The sequence below is a fragment of the Furipterus horrens genome, unplaced genomic scaffold (assembly GCF_987537825.1).
Source record: "Furipterus horrens unplaced genomic scaffold, mFurHor1.1.pri manual_scaffold_10, whole genome shotgun sequence".
In the NCBI taxonomy this organism is placed as follows: domain Eukaryota; kingdom Metazoa; phylum Chordata; class Mammalia; order Chiroptera; family Furipteridae; genus Furipterus; species Furipterus horrens.
Window position 1 is genome coordinate 14,785,717 of NW_028327180.1, and position 21,134 is coordinate 14,806,850.

The following is a 21,134-nucleotide window of genomic DNA, read 5'->3' on the forward strand; positions in this document are numbered from 1 at the left end:
GTGGTAACAAGGAAAGTGTGCGTACAGTAATAGAAACGGTTCACTTCACAAGCTATTTATTGATGATTTCTAACTATTTATTTGTGATTCTTCCCTTGGTTGAATCTGCTAAAACATACCCCTACTAGATGATCCAGCCATTCTGCTGCTAAGTATTCTCAAGAGAATTGAAAGTATCGGTTCACTTAAAGATTTGTACGCTAATGTTCATAGTCCCAAAGTCAAAACTGCCCAAATGTCTATCAACAAAGGAATGGATCCTAGTCCGGGCAGAGAATTGGAAGGTTGCTGGTTTGACTCCTGGGCAGGGTACATGGCTGGGTTGCAGGCCAGGTACCTGGTTGGGGGCATGCAAGAGGCAACCACACATTGATGTTTCTCTCTCTCTTTCTCCCTCCCTTCCCCTCTCTCTAAAAATAAATAAATAAAATATATTTTTTTAAATGAAGCCAGCCTTTAAAAAAAAAAAAGGGAATGAATAAAGAGATTGTGGCACATCCATACAAAATAATACAACTCAGCAATAAAAAGGAATGAATTATGATACACACAAGATAGATGAATCTCAAAATAAGTATATGGAGTAAAAAGACAGGAAAAAAAGAGTATACATCGTATGATTTCATAACATAAACGTCTAGAAAATGCAAACTAATCCACAATGACGGGAAACAGACCAGTGGTTGCCGGGAGAAGAGACGTGCTAAGAAAGACAGGCGGCAGGGGTTACCAGCGTACAAGGGAACCTTTGAGGGTGACAGACACATTCACAGTCTTCACTGCAGTGATGGTTTCACATATATATATATATATATATATATACCTATGTCAAAACATTAAGTTGTTTAAATTCGTGCAGCGTATTGTATGTCAATAATACTTGAATAAACCTGTTGTGAAAAAGAATGTCACAGGTGATCAAGAAATATTTTGGGAATGAATAAAGTGGATGAAAATAAAAATAGATGCTGAGAAACCAAAATCCTAAGAATGAATGGAAGGGGCGACCCATGAAGTCTTCCCTTATTCAACAGTCTCCTTTTCCGAATGACGGCGTACAAGTGGAAAAGGAAGAAGAAGCCATTACAGAGCGAAATCCCTTGGTAAAAGCTGTAGGCCTTTCAACCCAGAAGAACCACCCGTAAATAGCTCCTGAAAGGGACAACTGCTGTGCCAATATACAAGCACTCTTCTCATGCCACCGTCCCTGACAGCTGGATAATTTCTTTGGACTTACCTTAAAAATCTGGCCTCATTTCTCCTTTGTATATCATCTTCACTAACCATTAAACCTATACTGACCCTTTTTCCTTGAATTTAATGTTACAATTATTTTTAAGAACTGAGGAATGGCTGGAGCGAGGGTCCTCAGTTCACGAGTCTTGGATGAGAAGTCCCTCTCCTTGGATCCCATGTCCTGTCTCCCAGTTCCCACTAAGGTAAAAAATCACCACGCCTACTTCATTCACCTCTTTTGCTCTGCTCTTTGAAATCCCAAATTCTACTCATCATTATCAATTTTAGCATCATCCTACTATACAAATGCACTTGCTTCCGTCATAAGCGGCTATGGTTATGTGTCTTCCGTGACATGACCCCTGTGTCATAAACTGTCATATGAAAAGAAAAGCACGGCACCCATTTCTATTTAAATAAAGTTTGCCCCGTGACTCACCTCATTTCCACCAACTGCCTTGGTTAAAATCACTGCAGAAGACACAGGGGGAGGCATGCAACCTACAGTCTGCAAACTGAAAAATAAGAGAAGATGCAATTATAGTTTTTTTTTCCCATCATAAATAGTTTTCACTACATTCATTCTAAAATAGCAGAACTGAGTAAAAGAAAATAGGAGAGTGATTATTCAGGCACCTGCTCTGTTGAGTTCAGACAATTCTACACGAGGCCACATGGCTTAGAAGAAGCTGCAAATGCATGGGGAAGCTGTCATTCCATCCATAGGCCTGAGTGATTGAACTTTTTAAATAATTTAAGTTCTTAGTATATAATTTGAAAAAAAAAAACCCAGTCAAGTATAGTAAGTAGTCAATGAAAGGTAAACAAAATGGTTAATTATTTGGTAAGTGTATATCATTTGTCCTGAGATTACTTTTCAGGTTATCTTTTCTGTGTATTTTTTGTAGAAAGTCTTCTGGCAGAAATTTAAACTTTAAAACCACTTCCAAAGTTCAAAAATATTTAACAAAACACAAGCTACATCTGCTTATTTCTTTTTATAAAACAGCAATTCTCAAACTTGCATCTCATGAAAGGCATTTTCATGTTGTTATAATACCATTATAGAAATAGGCATGACAAAATCATGTACTTCCTGGATTCAGACTGACATAAATTCTAGTGTCTGTTCTAAATTTTGATTTTAATACTCAGATCATGACAATAAGTCCACTCTCTTAGTTTAGGACAGAAAAAACATTGCATGACCAGCAAATGAAGTTACGCGTAGTAAATATAAGAGCTGAAGATAAAGAACATTGCTCAGCATTCAGTGAGTAGCTGGCCTGACTAAAGTAGAAAGTTTAGGAAGGAATTAAAGGACACAGAGGATCTGACTAATATTTTGAATGTAAGCCTACAAATGATTTTTATTCACTTTTGTAACAATGCATTGTTTAAACTTTATGCAATGAATTTACATTAGCTCTGATATTTAAAAAATAAAAATAAGTTTTTATTCATTTTGACAGAAAACACCTTTTATGGAATTTCCAGCTCAATTCAATTCAACAAGGTCTCCTTCTAAGGCCTATTTTCCCAAGTGATGCTAACATAGTCTATTCCATGATAAATTCCCAATCACTGAGCCTTCTTTATGATCATCGCCATCTTATCACTAATAGAAATACTTACTAAGCATTTATCATTTGTAGTAGATACTGCTCTAGACATTTCACTCATTTATTCCTCACAAGTATTTAAAATAAGTGCTATTATCATTTTACTGAAAACTGAAATTAAGAAGAAAGTTAAATAACTTGCCTTAATTCACAAAGCTGCCTGTCTAGGGTTAAACTTTTATTCTGGAATCCAGGGTCAAAGCCCTACCTTGCCTCCAGCCTCTCTGCCTTCTACCACCACTACTTGGAATAGGTTCTCTCAGGTATTTTCAATTTTTCTAGCTTTTTAAAATATTTCCCTCTCTTCTGGCCCCTTCCCTTCTATATACAAAGAAGCAGAGTTCTCCCTACTTTAAAAAGAAAATTCTTAAACTATTTATTGAATACTTATGCCATCTATAGGTAGGATACTACACAAGGGTATAAAAAAGCACAAGGTATTGATCATTTCTACCTTCAACATATAAATTCAGAAGATTCAACACATAAATATAGATAATTAAGCCCAAATTAGTACCTTTACCTCCTCAAGATGTAATTCTACTTATTTCATTGTGACTCACTATTGACCTTCTTTAAAGGGCACTCCACCTCCACGACCCAAAAGCCCACTCTCTCTTTACTCCCCTGGAATCTGACTTATGCCCTTTCTACTAGTAAAAGTAGAACCTTAAAAGTAACCAATCATCTCCAATCCACCAAATCCAACATCATGTTCCCCATATTCATTGTTCTTACTTTCTTGTTTCTCAAAGCACTCTGTTCTCTTGGTTACCATAGTACCTCATCAATCTAATTTACCTCCTATCTTTGAAATCAGCCCATTTTAGTGTTTTGCTGTCTTTCCTTCCTTCTTCAAATTCTTATGTTCATAGTTGAATCTGTAGGAATACTTTCAAATTTACATTTCTACTCCTAACTTCTATTCTCAAATTTGTAGCAGCCTATAATTGCTACCTTAAACTAAACACGTCTAATGTTAAATTTATGTATTTGTAAATTTTTAAATTGATTTTAGGGAGGGGAGGGAAGGAGGGAGAGAGGGAGAAAGAGAGAAACATCAGTTTGTTGTTCCACTTATTTATGTATTCATTGGTTGATTCTTGTATGTGCCCTGACTGGGGATCGAACTCACAGCCTTGGTGTGTTGGGATGACACTCTAACCAACTGAGCTACCCAGCCAGGATCAAATTTATGTGTTTTCTAAAAAAAAAAAAAAATTAATTTTCCTCTTAATTGACCAATTTCTGTCAATGGGATAGTATTTTCCTAATGGTCCAGTTTGAAACTGAAGTTATGTGTGGTTCTACACACTCCTCATCAATCAATTAATCAATCACCACAACCACCTGTCCATTCTTTTACATGTCTCTTGCCATCACGCCCCTTCAGATGATTTTCACCCAAGTCTGAACATTTCCAAATGTCTACTGAATGCTCTCTCTACCTTCACTCTTTCCCTTTAACAGAGCAAAGTAAGGAGTATGTGCTCAGAAGATATTTATTTCAATGACTTAAACAGGATCCTGACATAGGAGTCCTCAAATCCTGAAAGTCAACATACTAAGTATACACTCTCAGACTGGGGAGGGAAAGGGGAAAGAAGTGAGTTAAGTGGCGCACTCCCAAATTAAGTTAGGCTAAGTTCGCACTCCCTGCAGCTCTGTGTCCTGAGGTGAGAACTGTGGGCTTGTTTTGTTCAGCACAGTGAGATGGCAAGCCCTACTCTACTCCACCTCCATACTCAGTTCAATGCCATCAGAGCAGTCCTCCTTAACGACCACTTACTAGCACCTTATTCTCTCGTTTAGCACAGTTACAAACTCTCCATCATCTACAGATTCAGGAGTTCTGGTCTTCTGCCGGGTGGCCTTAATGAAACTTTTATCTTTTCTCCCACTAATGGCTCATATTTGAATTCTGTGCTTTAGGGTACACAACCCTTGCTGACCCTCTTACCCTTTATCTGATTATACCATCCATCTGACGAATCATTTGCTGTCCCATTTTGGTGGGGTACTATTTTATATTTATGTCCTACAAATCTAACTAAATTGGAAGTTCTTGAATACAAGCAAAACGAGTTAATAACTGCGTATTTCTTAAGTGCTCTATACATGGCAGATACTCAACTCAGTAACTGTTGGTTCTTAATACACATGCTACCGGGGTGAGCAAAAGTAAGTTTACAATTGTGAGTACATGAGACAGTTTGTCTTGCATTATTATTTACTAATTACAGTATTCCCTCACTTATCGCGGTTATTACATTCCAGAACCCCCTGGGAAGTAGGAAACTTACGTTTATTCTACACTCTTAAACCTACGTAACTTTAACAAGATACGTGTACAGTACCGCAAAATCCCACGATATAGTGAAAAATCCGCGATAAATAATTAAATATAATATTTTTTAAAATCCCGCGATATAGTGAGGCCGCAATAAGTGAACCGCGATAGAGCGGGGGGGGACTACTGTATTGTATCATTCATTTGCACGCCAACTGTAAATCTACTTTTGCCCACACCGTACATTTTGCTCTAATATGATGTCATCACATTTGTGGCATTTTATGCTTTTCATTAAAAATTTATGTTCATCCTCTCAAACTCAATCTGGCCAAACAGCACTGTTGACTCTCCCCTCTTGTCCAGACTTATTTCTCTCCAGCTAAGTAAAGAATGTCACCAGTTACCCCGTGGCTCCTCCCTAAAATCCGGAAGTCCTCCTTCATTCCTCCCTGTCCTCCCTCCCTCTCCTATCCACCCACGGCTTCTGAGAACGCTGACTTTAAACCCCAGCCTTCGCACGCCCATTTCTCCCTCCTGCGCTGCAGCCCCACGCTAGCCTCTGAGCTGGTCTCGGGGCGTTCTCGCAGGCCCTCATCTGTTCTCCACAGAGTGGACAAGAGAATCGTTTTCAAATAGCAATCAGACACCACCACTTCCTCACTGCACTCCCTGCAGCAGTTTTCTGCAGCACTCAGAATAAAACCTCCCGCTTTACCAGCGCCCGCAACGCCCCAGTGACGGGCTCCTGCCTGCCTTTCCAACTCCAGCTCATGTCATTCACCCTCCCTAACACCAGGCTGTGGGTACTGTCCTGGCCCTAGAACACACCAGGCCTGTTCCTGCCTCAGAGCCCTTGCCCTTTCTGCCTCCTCTGCCAAGAACACTCTGCCCCTAGCACAGGACACCCTAAATGAATCACCAGCCTGCGTACCCAACAACTTTCAACCCTATCAAGGATTTCACTGCGCATCACTTTGATCATCTAGTTACTTGTCTACTGACAATCATACACAGAGTCTCTCCAGTGTGCAAAACTAAGGGGCTCTTGGCCAATTCTGTTCACTGTTGGTTTTCCAACACCTATACTTCAGGAGCTAAAGAAATGACTTAATTGATATCCCCAACACTGTTGTTAAGCAGACAGTATGATTATCTTCATTTTATAAACCGGGAAACTGAGTTTCAAAACTACTAAATGTCTTTCTTCAAAATCACATAGCAAGTTAGGGAGGGACAAGGTCAGAGTACAATCTTTGAGCCATACAGTCAGTTTTAAACCAATTCAAATAATTTTTTAAAATCATTAAATTCTTTTATTAAGCATGGCCACATTTTTAATGGGAGAAAAGATTCTAATAAAAATCTATTGTTAATTCAACTATTCAATCAAACCTAAAACAGAACAAGTAGAAAATTAAATATTTGTCTCCTGTACATATTTTTTCTTTCCCATACATTTTAAAAGCACATTATACCCAGTCGTAATCTGCATAGGTTTGGTAAGATACATTTCAAAAGTTAAAGCAGCCAGTTGTCAACCTACATTTACACATACATCCTCCAGTCCCCTTCCATTTTTCTCCCAACACAATTCTTTTAAATTCCCAGTAAAGTGTTCCTATAGAAACTTACAGTTAAGCATATGGGTGTCATTTCAAGATTCTGTTATAAAATTCTATGGTGGACCTCCTTGATGAAAGTATATTAACGTTAAAAGTGCTTTTATTTTCTTTATAAGAAAGGAAATATCACACATAAGTCCTTTTCTATATAGTTGCTACAGAAACCATACTGTCACTAAAGATGTCCCATTAAAAGTGGACTCTTCAAGATATTTGAACATACCCTTTTAAAAGCCATTCATTGATCGGTGTGATTGATAAGAGCTGAAGAAAAAGCCATATTATTGCTGGGAAGAATGCAAGTGTGAAGATCTGAATAAAAAGATGCAGTCTTATATGCACCAAAGCGCCAGTCAGCTCCTGCAAAGACAGACACAAAATTTTAAAAGTCAGAACACTACTTCTGAAGAGAGACTGCTACTAAAATAACATCACATAAATTAGTGTGTTTTGGGGGGAGATATAATTGATATATAACATTATATTAGTTCCAGGTGTATAACATGATGATTCCATATTCATATATATTGCAAAATGCTCACCACAATAAGTCTAGTTATATCCATCAATTTGGAGTTATTTCACAGCTAAAATGTCTGTCTATAAGCATATGCATAAGAGCCAAGCTTTAAGAAAAAGTTATTGATGATGGTTATGAAGTTATTTGTGAAGACTGTGATTTTTATATGAAATTCCTAAAATATTCTCCTATATACGACAGCAATTCAGATTTGTGCAATTCTGGACCAGGACTAAGCTAACTGCCTTTTTACTAGTATATTTGAGAATTGTTGCTACTGTAAACAAACATGTATGATTCACCACCTAAAAAAATAAATCTTGTTTAAAAACTTCAGCAGGACCTATCACACTTTAATTAAATATAATAATTAACTTCTATCAATTACACCAGACCTAGAAAGGACTCGATTTGGCAAGAAGTTACTAAATCTACACATAAGTCATAGTTTTTAAGAATGTTCTCCCCAACAACATTCTAGAATTCAAAATGGCTTTTTCCACAAAATCTACTCACGAGATTTCTTTATTAACATTTGCTGAGTAGTAGTCATATGCCATTCTCTGAGCCTGCCACTTTATGTGTGGTGTCTCCTTGAATCCTCATAATAACCCCATTAGGTGGATATTATTATCCCTACGTTACTGACAAGGAAATTGAGGTTAAGAGCTACTGCACAGTGAAGCTCAGAATCCAACCCAATAAACTCATGCCTGCTTCTCCCACTGTGTCATACTGATGGCCAGGAGGGAAAACAATCTTAGAAAACATGACAGATCAGGCAGTGTCATGAGTCTCACAGCTAAAAAAGGACACTCAGTTAAATTTGGGGGTTTAAATATATACTAATTAACAAGTGTTTGCATTTGAATTTCTTTGAGTTATGTGGTTATTCAGTGGAAGTAAAACAAATTCAGAAAGTAGTAGAAAACTTGAATAAAACATTCAGGCAGTCATCATAGCATATTCAGAGATGCCAGAAAGTCATGGTAATAAGCATAGCATCGTGATAATGTCCCTACCATCTCCAGTTCAAGAAAGATATTCAGAAGACCCTCAGCTTCAGAGGCATTAGCCAAAGTGTATAGCTTAATAAATAGTAGGTCAAGGTAGCCTCATTCACTGATCACCACTTTAGGATCTGTCTCCTCGGTTCCCACGATTTATCTCCCTGTGTGAAGACACACAGCAGTTCCATTTCAGTCACAAGATGTCCTCAGTGACGTCTAAGGAACTCTGGCAATCTGGGACTAATGCAGGGCAACCGGGACACACTGGACAGACCAGAAGCGATACTATGTCCATGGATCAGCGCTTAGAGGAAGGGAGCGTCTTTACACAGAATCAGAAGTTTCAGCCCAGAGCACCCGAGCACCAACAGTTCCAAGGGTCTCAGCAGTCTTGAAACTGAATCTCACCTGGATATACTCAGAAGCATTTACTAAATAACAAATAAATATTAGTGTTTCTATTGTTTAAATTGTAATAAAATGATTAGCCAGAATGTAGTAATTAAGACATTTGCATATACTTCTCATAGAAAGATAAAATGGTATAACTTTTCTGAAAAGTAGTTTGGGAATATATATCAAGGATTATAGTACAGTTTATGTTATTTTTGGATCCCAAAATTTTATGTTCAGGCATTTATCCCAACAGTATAAAAAATGGTTAAAAGCATTTATACACAAAACTGATCCTCAGAGCAGTATCCATTATAGTAAAACCTGGAAACAACTTAAATGTCCAAAGATAAGAGAATAGCTAAATAACTTAAAAATTAAACCGTGTCACTCTCGCTGGTGTGGCTCAGAGGACTGAGTGCTGGTCTGTGAACCGAAGGGTCACCGGTTCGATTCCCAGTCAGGGCACATGCCTGGGTTGTGGGCCAGGTCCCCCATTGGGGGTGTGCAAGAGGCAACCGATTGCTGTATCTCTCAAACAATGATATTTCTCTCCCTCTCTTTCTTCCTCCCTGCCTCTCTCTCTGAAAGTAAATAAATAAAATCTTTAAAAAAAAAAAAAAAAGAATTAAACCATGTTAAAACTGCCAACAAGGATGTAAAAGTACAGGGTCTCTCCCCATTTAACCAGCATGTAAACTGGCACAACCTATGGGCAGCAATCTGGCAACTCATTTCTTCATTTGACAAATACTGAGCACCTGCCACCATTCTAGGTACTTAGACATTTTAGATAGTTAGACATTCTAGGTACTTGGACTATCTACACAACTTCAACTGCACATATCACTTGACCTAGGAATTAACCCTTCACATATGCTCCCAAATATGGGAAATGACATATTTTTAGGTTATCCTTTGCAGCGTGTTTGTAAGAGCAAAACCTTGTATATTTCTTAACTGCCCACCAACAGGGGCTCAAGACAATATATCATGACACATTCACAAAATGGAATACTTTACAACATACAAAAAGAAGTAGGAAGTTCTTTTTATGTTGACATAAAATAGTCTCCAAGAAAAGATTTTTGAGTTAAATAAGGTAAGGTGAGAAATGGCGTAAAATACCACAGTTTAAAGGGAGATTCACATACATGTGTTTTCCATTGAGTATTCTGGAAAGGTACACAGAAACTGTTAATGTTGGTTGTGTCCAGAGCAGAGAACTGGACAGACATCTGGTAGAGGGTGAAAAGAGGATTTCTCATCATATATATTTTGGTACCTTTTGATTTAGGTACACAAAGGTAAACAAAATGTAAGTTATCTTACTTTTAAATATATAAGTGGAAAAAATTAAAAACTATTAAAGTACATGAAAAACTATTATTATACAACATCACAGAAAAAATAAGATTATATATGTATGTATATGTGGGTATATGTATGCAACTATGTGTATACCTAAATACATACTTAAATATGTATGTACAATTTTAAAAAATATTTTATTTAAAAATATTCTATATGTTTAAGGAAAAAAATCTTAAAAACACACAGATGTTATAACAGTTATTTTTACTCTTTCTAATCTTTCTACAATGGGGAAATACCACCTCTGTAATCAGAAAAGAGTTATGAAAAATAAAATTCAGTTACAGAATGCTGGCTGATCTAATAAATGACAATTAGAAACAACTAATACCACATCAGAATAATGGAATAGTAAAGAGCCCAGTGAATGAATGACAAGGACCCACCCTGCTGGGTCATAAGAGGCCTCTTAACAACAGGGAGATAAGAGACTTGAAGCGTTCCTAAGGAAGATTTTCAAGGCTGTCACAAAAACCCAGCGTTATGTATTTTCTGGATTTTCATACAACGTTAAAGAGGAAATAAGGTAACACTGGAAAAGGAAAAGCAAGTAACACCATAAAATCCAAAATAGCATTATTCCATATATATATTCATGTAGAATTTAGGGCCACCTACTCAAAATAAATGCCATCCTGAATAATTGAAAAGTTGATTCTGCATGACATTTTGTTTATTCACATGTAATACAGATCAAATTCTATTAAAATAAACTTTAAGGAGATACTCCACACACCGATTATGCTGGAGTCGCACCGACAGCATCAAGAATGGCTTAACATCAGCGACTCTGACTGAGATGGAGAAATATTTTCATTACACACCAATTTCCCTTCTAACCCTCACGTGACCTTTATTGGATTTCTGAGGGTCAGCCTCGCAGCTCTGGGATGGAAACAAGCAGCGTGAGCCTAAAGTTTGGGATTTGCTATATTCTCCTCTGAGCAAATGGGATTTTAATAAATAATTTGCTTAAAAAAATAAGGAAAAACCTGTATAGTCTGCTCTACAGAGGACACTTTTCAGGCCCTGAGCTTCCTGCTCACCTTTGTTTCTATCCCAGCACCAAGCACAGTGCCTTGTCGTCAGAGACACTTGATACGTTATTTGTTTAAATGAGTTGGTCCTGCCACAGTCGAAGTGACAAACCCTCTGAAGCTGTAGGTTTGAAGTTAGCTATACATAAAATACACATCTATTTCAGATGTGACCTTATTACGCTTCAGTACAATAAAATTTCAGAAACCATTTCAACAGGTATTTCAAAAGCTAGAAATCAACAGTTATAAAACTGATTTAGCATTAAATCTTTTTAGCCTGAAGTGTTAACACAGAGTTCTTTATAATTTTAATAAACAAATTTTAGAATACACACTGTTACATCAGTGTATGAGTAATACTTCATGAAATGTTCAATATGAATCAAACTTGAATGGAACCTGTAAATGCTTTCAAATAAACTCAAGTAAATAATAACTCACTGTCTCCTATGTGCAAAAAATGCATGACTCAAAGACCTAATAGGAGACAAAAATAGTTGTCCCAGCTGAAATTAAGATTATTAACTAGAAAACAACTAACAACAAGATTGTGACCTTCTACCTTACAGCTCTCTGGTTGCCCAGGAAATCAGCAGAGCTTAGAGACGGTTTAACATTACACAATGATGCAATCAATCTAGGGCATCTTAAGTTTAAATGGATCTTGAAAATGAACTAATGTATTAGTTTCAAAAGGATCTTTTATAGAGCAAATGGCTTTGATGGCTACTTAGATACCACGAGACTGCACAGGGATCAAGCCATTCCATCCTTAGATCCAAAATAGCTGGATGACTTTGAAGGTTTCTTAGACACTTATAGAAGAACTTGGTCCTTAGAGGAATGCTGATAACTGTGACCTTCCTTCTTCAACTCCTGCATCCCACAAAATTGGCTGCTTTACAGAATAGCAATAAGCAAGAAGCTAAGGAGAGAATCCAGTCTCTTGCCAGGTTTCCCATGGCATAAATAACAGCCATGGCCATTAAGCAGTCATTGGGGGGTGGGGGGGTATAGTTAGAGCAACGTCCAAAGTAGAGGACCTGGGTAAGGCAGCTGCTTCTCAAAGAGCACCCGCCAAGACCAGCAGGGAGACCTCCAGGGGATATCAGATCAGCACCACAGGAGCGGCAAATATCTTCCTGGACCATTGCATCCCATATTTGAGGACCAACAGAACTCTAGTGTGGACAGAAAAAAAAGCCTGTGCCCTCTAAGTACTAATCATAGTCCTTTCATATCAATAGAATTTACAAAAACTGGAATTGGACTTATTTAGGAACTCCCATCCATGTCAGCTCTTTTCAGAAGCCCAGCAATCAGTAAGAGTATTTAGCATTCTTGAGACACAATGTCTACCAACCTGCTAACTACAGAATACATAAATTTAGGAAAACCATATTTTTATCTATGTTACTACTAGAATGATCAAAAGGAGGTAAGTAAATCTGATCTTCATTCAAATCACACTTATAAAAACTTTACGTAGAGGGAAGATATGATGCACAAACAGAATTTTAAGTTTTAAAGTCATTTCCAATATATATATATATATTTTTTTCTTACATAGTAAGATTTCCCTGTCTACATAGGACTAAGCATCTTAGAATGACAACTTTTAAAACTCTTATGTGATTTCTTCAAAAGCAAATGGTTATTTCTCCAATTTTTTTCTTCCATTATAAGTCAAAAGGGAATGACAAATCCTACTCATTCCTATCTTGGGTATAAATGTCTGGATTTCTTTAATTCCAAGGAATCCTATGTTCAGTCACATCTGGATCAGTAAGTAGTATCACCTTTATGTCTTCATGATAGAGTGTGACTTTGGATGAAACAATACCAATATGTCCTTAAAACATCTACTAACATTTAATAGACACATGAGCAAAGAATATCCTTCTAAAAAATTCAAATTAGTTAAAAATCATTACAAGGATCACTTGAGCAGCATCAGTCCTGGGAACAAAAGATAAGCCACAAAGTCATGGAAACCCAAAAAACACCAACAGCCTAAAGCTGCCAGGAGGCACCTGCAGGAAGAACTGAAGGAGATGCTTCACTTCAGTGGCCACATGATAAACACACCAATTATAACCACATCCTCAGGGTCCATAGTTTCTAGACTATGCAGGAACAAAACACAAGTCCTATGCCGAAATCCAAGTAATCTTCTGTTAGAGTGAAGCCTTCAGGCTGCACACAAATTTACAAAAAGACTCTGAAATTTCAAAATATGAAGTACAAGTTAAATTTTGCTCCCTGCTTTTCATGTGCCCCATAGGTGACAGTACCTCTGTTTTTAATGACAGTCCACTGTTAAAGAATATTGTTGCAACAGCAATGTAGGAGACAGTGATTTCTGGCTTCAGGGGTCCTAAAGAGAGAGAAATGAGTTACTGTTAGATAAGAATTTCCAGTCTTCTAGTATGAAAGACAAATCCACTGGAGAAGGACAAATGGCACTTGAAACCTTTGTGTTGACGCTGGGATACTGCTGTCCTGACAGAGTTAAGCGTTTGCTGTGACGCAGTCTAATTACAGAGAGGAGTTTCCAGAACACAAGGACCATGGCTGTCCAGTTCAGCACAGTATCCTTAGGCCAGAAAAATAAAAATAAACTCAAAAATAAACTCTGCCCCACAGAGGAGAGCAGATAGTCAACATCCTTCAATATAGGCCCTACTAGTATCTACCACAGGGCCAGTGCTTATATAACAATTAAAATTTCCTAAACCAAAAGGAGAGAATCAATGGAAGCAGTTACATTCTCTTTAGCAGGTATTATTTTATTTTTTCTAGGATGCCAGAAATAAAGGTTTGTCTTCATGCCTACATTCAGTTCTCCCCAAGAGTGTTCCATCTACAAATACTTAGTGGGCATTCACTGCGTGGCTGAGATAATGCAGAGAGATAATGCATGTTGTTAAGATTGTAATTATTATGAAATTGTGCCTGGCCCTGGGCATACTGTAGTGAATGAGACAGGCCTGATCTTTGCCCTCCAGAACAATCCTCTCTGAAGTTGGGTGGGCGTCACCCCTGATGCACTAACATTGTGAGTACAATAGGGGCAGCCCTAATCTTTGTTCATTTTCATGGCCTGTACACAAGTGACTTAAAGACCTAATGTGCTAACCAATGGACAGCGTTCTTTTAAAAGACATAGTCTGAGAAAATACCACTTTATACCTGTATATGAGTGATCCTACCAACATTTGGCAACATTTAGCAATGTCTTGGTTGATTTAACTCAGGAACTAAGAGGTGTGACTGGCATCTCATAGACAGAGGTCAGGAATTCTGCTAAACATCATGGGAAGCCCAGGGAAGCCCTCCCCATGACGGTAGTCCCAAGGTCGAGAAACCCTGGCATGTACCAACAGTTTAAAATCTGAGATCATCTCATAGTTGACATTCTATTCGGCCCTCTTGTGCTGGGTTGAATAGTGTCCCCTCCAAAATTTGTATCTACCCAGAATCTGTGAATGTGACCTTATTTGGAAATAGGGTCTTTGCAGATATAATCAAATTAAGATGAGGTCTTATCTGATGAGGGTGGGCCTTAATCCAATGACTGGTATTCTTCTGAAAGAGGGAAACTTGGACTCTGTCACACACAAAGAAATGGCCATATGAAGACACAGGCAGAGCCTGGAGTCATATTACCAAGGAGCACTGATAGCTGGCAACCACCACAAGCTGGAACACACAACGAAAGGTTCTTCTCTAGAGCCTTCAGTGGAAGGATGGCCCAGCTGACATCTTGATCAGGCCTGAGCCTCCAGAACTGTGATTAAATAAATTTCTGTTGTTCTAAGCCATGCTGTTTGTGGTAATTAGTTGTGACAGTCCTAAAAAATGAGTATACCGTCAAGTAAAACATCATGGCTTCTCCATTCCCATTGTACCTACAGAGACTGATCAGAGTTCCAAGCTCAGGAATAATCACCATTCATTCCGTCAACAAATATTTACTGAGCAACTACTATATTTTAGGCATTTGTAGTACATCAGTGAACAAAAGACAACAAAAATCTCCTTAAACACTGCCATAAATTCTTTTATGTGCCTGGCATTTACAGATCATTTTGCTGAGATCTGAGAAAAGGGAGCGAAAGGGAGGAAGCGAGTGCAGAGGGCATCACATATCAGGGCAGTAAAGGCTGCTCACAAACTTCAAAGGAGGTGCGTTATCGTTCTATTTGTGAGTGAATATATCTCAGTAGCTCATACTTAGAAATGAGATTTCCTCAACAACTGAGGAAGGTGATTCAGAAGCAGAATGTAAAGTTGAGGAGTCCGGCTTGCTTTGAAAATAGATGCCTCCCAAGAATTTTAAATGCTGTTTCTAAAAACACATATCATTTTTATTTTCCTCCAATCTCCTGTGTATTTTTTATTATTTTTTATCAGACCTCATTCTTGTTCTGCCCACAGTGGTTCCTCTAGAATTTCCATATAGGTTGGGTCAGAGTGAGCAATGTGATCACAAGTGACATCAAGGGGACATGTCCAAAGATGCATCCCCATAGCAAGCCCATGGCCTTTGCTTAGATTCCATGTTTCTCTGGGGCAGCTAAAGCATCTACCTTAGTTGGCCAACAACTGGATTTTTAAAGAACTCTTCCCACCATTCACATATATACATGTAAATATGTGGGATAACTATTGACTAAATGGTATAATTCATTGGAATGATTCTTGACTTCCAATGTTATAAACTGTACAGACAGGTTATACTGTTTTGTTCTGTTTTTTAATTAGATGCTTCTCTAAATGACTTTACACCATGAAAGGACATGGTGAGTATATTCCAGGGCTACGTTCCAGGCACCTTTTAAAAGGGAAGGAGGACATTGTTCTGATCTAGAGGAACTTTTGAGGCACAATCACTGGGATGCCAACAGAGAGGTTTACTTTTGAATGAGGAACTAGAAGTCACCCAGAGCTGCAATAAAAGCTTGGTAAATATTTGCACAGAGGTGAGAATTGAAACTCCTATTTAAAAATGATATCTGGCCCTCTCCGAGGTAATGATTATATCCTCCAGGTCACCAAAATAACCAGATCCAGATCTTAAGATGGCTATAAAGCTAAAGTTTTATATTTTTAACTTTTCCTCTAAACAAAAGCAAAAAGTGTTTATCAGTGAAAATAAAATGAGGTAACAAAATCAAAAGAAAAATTGGCCATAAAAAAATGAAGCAATTTTTGGGCTTCAGAGCTCATGCTTTTTAATGGGGGGAAAAGAAAATTATTTGAAATGCTTAAGAATACAATGAGCCCTGGCTGGTGTGGCTCAGTGGATTAAGCACTGGCCTGTGAACGAAAAGGTTGCCGGTTCGATTCCCAGTCAGAGCACATGTCTGGGTTGCGGACCAGGTCCCTGGTTAGGCACCTGCAAGAGTCAATCAACCGACGTCTCTCTCACACATTGATGTTTATCTCCCTCTCTTTCTCCTTCCCTCCCCCACTCTGAAAATAAATAAAATCTTAAAAAAAAAAGAATGCAATGAACAATTATCATTTCATAAAATCTACTCATCACCAAAGTAAACTTCACTTCTAAACCTAAGATATTCATGCCAATATACTTAAGCTTATGGCATGTTTCTGGTTGTTTTTTTAATGGAAAAATGAAGCAGTTTCCTTTTCAGGGTTTATATATTACTAATGTCAACAATTTAAGTTAGATGCAGGTAGAAATAAGAAAGTTACTCTACTTCCAAAGAAGTAAAACTTTCTCTTACCAAAAAGAAATAGCACAGTGTTGAGAACTAGTCAACTCTAAGGTGTGCCTAGCTCCGGGCTTCCCTGGGCTCAATGGAAGAGGTTAATGAGATTAATGACACCTCAGAATGTATATACATTTACATTTACCATGGCTCTTCCAACCTTCTTCTGTTTATTTAAAAGTGAAATGTAATTGAATAAAAAGAAAAGTAAACTAAGAATTAAATTACCTAGGCTAGGATCTATTATATTATAGTCCTTCCCCATTTGGAAAGTCATTCAGTGTCTCCAATTTCAGGGTTCCCACATCTATAAATTTCCTGCCATCCACAATTCACCAACTGGCTAGGAAAATTTTTTTTAATGGGAGGTCAGCTCATAGTTGTGATACTTTAAGTGTAGAAGTGTTACACTTAAAAAGAGTGTGGTCACTAAGGTGCTGATTCAGGTAAGGGTGAAGTGAGCTTCTTAACAAGTTGAAGACTATCAAAAGTTTTCCTATTTAAGGGGTGGGCTGGGTTGGGGGAGGAACAATGGGGGAAAAAGTGGGACAACTGTAACAGAAAAACAAATAAATCAAAAATTAAAAAAAAAAAACACCTTTCCTATTTAAAAGAATGTATAGAAAATTGTTAGCCCTGGCTCGTTTGGCTCAGTGGATTGAGCGTCGGCCTGCGAGCTAAGTGTCGCTGGTTCGATCTTCCAGTCAGGGCACATCAGAGAAGGAAAACTCTGACTCCAAAAAACCTCCGCTGCCTTGCGGCATACCTCTTCAGGGGAAAGGCTAAGGGAGTAAACCCCGACAGAAAATCCGGAGCCGGAGTCCCTAAGGCGGTTTGACGTTGTAGTCAACACCGGCAACTCCTGCGGCGCACCTGAAGCCAAGCTGTATTGACTCCGTCTTTCCCTTGGACCCTTCAGCTGCGAAGAGAGGGGGGTCTGCTGCATGGGCAACAGCAGACCCTCCATATCACCCTGCCCAGGCTCTGTAGCTTCAGCTTCACTGGAGAGGACACTCCAGCGTCATCGCAAGATGTCGATTCAACACGGGAGGAGACAGATACCGTGTCACTCCCGAGTCGGACTGCACAGCCATTCTCGGCGGTGCAGATAGACTCTTAAGAAGCTACACCATCATCTCTCGAGATGGACGGCTGCCGACCATAGAAAATTGTCCTACTGAAATTTGGTCAGGCATTGCGAATGTACTAAAAATCACAATCCCAGGGCACAAGAGCTCATAAGCGGAAACTTTCCCTACAAGTCAGGAGCAAACAAAAAGGTGCTTTAGACCATGCGAAGGAGCAGAACAGGACAGAGATATTTTCAGCACCGTTCCTTTCTTGTTCCTAGACTTTTGTTGCATTAACTAGTAGAGCGAAAGTGTTACTTGGCAATATTTGGAGGTTTGTTTTTATTTAAGAGGTTTTAAGGACAATTCGAAGCGCAACCCAAGTATCCAGAACTTAGCCCGACAGTCTACATAAGAAATCCCAAAGAACTGATTTTACTACTGTCTAATATTAGCGGATTCTGCTCTGCTCCTTTGGGCTAAAAATCAGGGGAGAGAAAATGTCTACTACAGAGAGCCCTTCTTGATAATAGCTATTCATTTTTAATGATTTTTCACCAATTAAATGTGTATGGATTTTGGAACTGGTATGAAATAAGGGGGAGTCCTGATCCCCAGTCCTTCCTCTCCCTAACTTCCCTAGCTAACTTAACCGAGGGTCAGTCACCTGACATCAGGTCTGAGTACCTGCAGCTAGCTGTAAATGAGGCCTGTCAGTTGAAAATACTGTTTAAAAATCCCTTTTCACCCTTAACATTCTACTCTTTTAAAAATTAAACAAAGAAATGAATTACCCTTGATTAATAGCATGAGGGCTAGTGAAAATGGGAAACGATAGTTTAAGGTACAATAATACACCAAAGCTTCAAGAAGCAGAGTCCAAGGGAAGAAATAAGATTACAGAATACATCTCACACATGCCACTGGAAGCCCTAGGAAAATGACCCAAGACCCAACAACTCTTCTTCTCACAGAGCACCCTGGAAAAGTAATGTAAAAGGTATTTTAACAAACGTAGGCCCTGCAGACCTCAACAAAAGATTACATATCACCTGTAACTTCACCTTATCATGGAGCAAATAAAAGATCTAACACCAGAAGCTATAAAGTGTACTAGAGAAGCTAGTGAAGTGTACGTTCCACATCAACACAAACACACTCTAACTTGATTCTCACTTTCCAGCTGGCTTGGGGTGGGGGTGGGGGGCTCATTTGACAGAGCCTGAAATACCAACATTCACATCTTCCCCAAAGCTCACAGAGAAGCTTTGCCAAAGAAGAAACAGGTGCCTTCGGAGCAACAACCACAAATACCAGCTTTATTCTCAGTTATATACCCTACACATTTTGTACTAAGATGAACACAGAAAAATAAATAAAATAAATAAACAAAACAAGGTGGAATTCCCACCATCTTTGTTCAACTAATTCCATTTTCAAATGTTCCCTGAAGCAACTTCTCAATGGAGGTATTGAAGGGAGAGGGTAGAGGAACCACTGTCCTCCTGAGAAGTCGTTTTATTCACTCCCATTATGTTTTAACAACAAGGCACGAGTAACTTCAGATATCCTCCCTAGTGCTTCCCAACATAAAAGGATCGCCTGTGCTCACTTCTCTCCTTTATTTGTCCCTGTTGTATGACGGATGTGTTAAACCTGTCAATAAGCGTGGACAGTGACAAACAAGGTCAAAAAGACAATACATCAAAGAAATTCAATGAATGTTTATGAAAAGAAGGACATGACTGTCTGGGGGAGGGGGCCATTTCCAGCCCTTTCCACCAATGCTCATCCCCACATGACAAGGCTCCCACTATTCAGGGTTCGAGTACGATTTTAGTCCGCCTACATTTCCTCGCCAAAGTACACACCGCACAGGGTCTAACACCGCCTGTATCTGTTAAGACTACTGCCAAGTGCAGCCACTGAGTCCCGGCAGCACACGGAAGTACTGTCCTGTAATGAGAACGTGCAACGTGTCAGTCAGCTTGGGAGTTTCTGGAGCAAAGCAGCAAACGTTGCAAATCATCCCTCTCCAACACGAGGGCCAGCCACAAAATCTGAGCTGGAGGAGGAAGGGGTGTCTCTTGTTCTTTTTCTCACCCAACTTTTTCTTAAACGCGGGGTTGGCGGGGGCAGGGGAGCTGTTGGAAATGGAGAAGTTAATGGTGTTCACTCGAAGACAGATAAGGAACTCCTGGCCACCTAGCATCCTGTGGGGTAGGAGGCTACTTCGGAAGGGGAGAGAAGTAAGTTTCATTTCACTCTCAGTAACCCCACTCCTTGACACTAAGGTTGCTCACTGGCTGTTCTCGGAAGAGGTAACCTGCGTTCAAAGTCGCTTGCCCCTTTCCTAATTACTCACCCCGTCTGGGGTTGGCAAATTAAAACATCATCGAAAGGGCCAGAGGACACCATGGGCTGGTGAGTGTCCCCGAGAGAGGCAGACACCTCCCAGATACTGTCTCCCCTCCTTTCCAAGACTCGTGAATTAGTTCTCGAGTGGGAATTGGGGTGGAGCGTGCGGAGGCGCAGACTTACCCCCATTCACCCCTATGGACGGCTCCAGCTTAGCTCCGGCGATCACCAGCACTATTCCAATCATGAACCATTCTTTCCTCATTCTCTCCAGCAGCCTCATGTTTGTTAGGGTGGGTGGGTTTTGTTTATTTGTTTGGCTTTTTTTCTTTTTAAGCTGGGATCGCTTAATCCCCGGGGCGTCTCCACACTTCCCACGGTCCCTCTTGACATGCAGCAGAGCAAGTCAAATTGCTACTCGTAAACGAAAGACCTGGGGGTTGCTCCGGCGGCTTCTAGGAGGGTTGGGAGTAGTAGTATCCAGTGACAGGAAAGCCTCACTGAGCGCCGCCATCACTACCATGCGCCTCCTAATAGACGCGCAGAATCAGAGGCACTCTGGCTGCCGCTTCCAAGCACAAACGCTCTGAACAGACAATTAATTGGGCCAGGATGGCCAGCGCAGGCGGACGAGAAAAGGAGGCTAGCCGCCGGGTGGGGCTGACAGACTTGCCACTGCCAAGCCCTGGGGAACCTTAGGAATGGCAGCTGTGGGGAGAGAAGGGAGGCGCCACAGCCATCTAGCCTTATTAAGGGTCCCTCTCCAACAAACCTTTAAGCGCAGACGCCCGCGCCCCTGGAGCACATTTACGGACAGGTTCTATTTTGCGTCGCCACGGGACTGAGAGAAGGTGTAGC

At 39.5% G+C, this 21,134-nt stretch overlaps 1 protein-coding gene across 1 annotated transcript in view; it reads right to left on the bottom strand.

Moving 5' to 3' along the window:
* Positions 1-20,771, bottom strand: part of SLC10A7 (solute carrier family 10 member 7) — a 185,146-nt gene extending 164,375 nt beyond the window's left edge. Inside the window, exons 1-4 of the mRNA XM_090288902.1 lie at positions 20,460-20,771; positions 13,405-13,487; positions 6,997-7,133; positions 1,676-1,751 (exon numbers count right to left, since the gene is read on the bottom strand). Coding sequence (XP_090145028.1) covers positions 1,676-1,751; positions 6,997-7,133; positions 13,405-13,487; positions 20,460-20,559 — 396 coding nt within the window. The 5' untranslated portion in view covers positions 20,560-20,771. The remainder of the gene's footprint in view (positions 1-1,675; positions 1,752-6,996; positions 7,134-13,404; positions 13,488-20,459) is intronic.
* Positions 20,772-21,134: the final 363 nt, after the last annotated feature.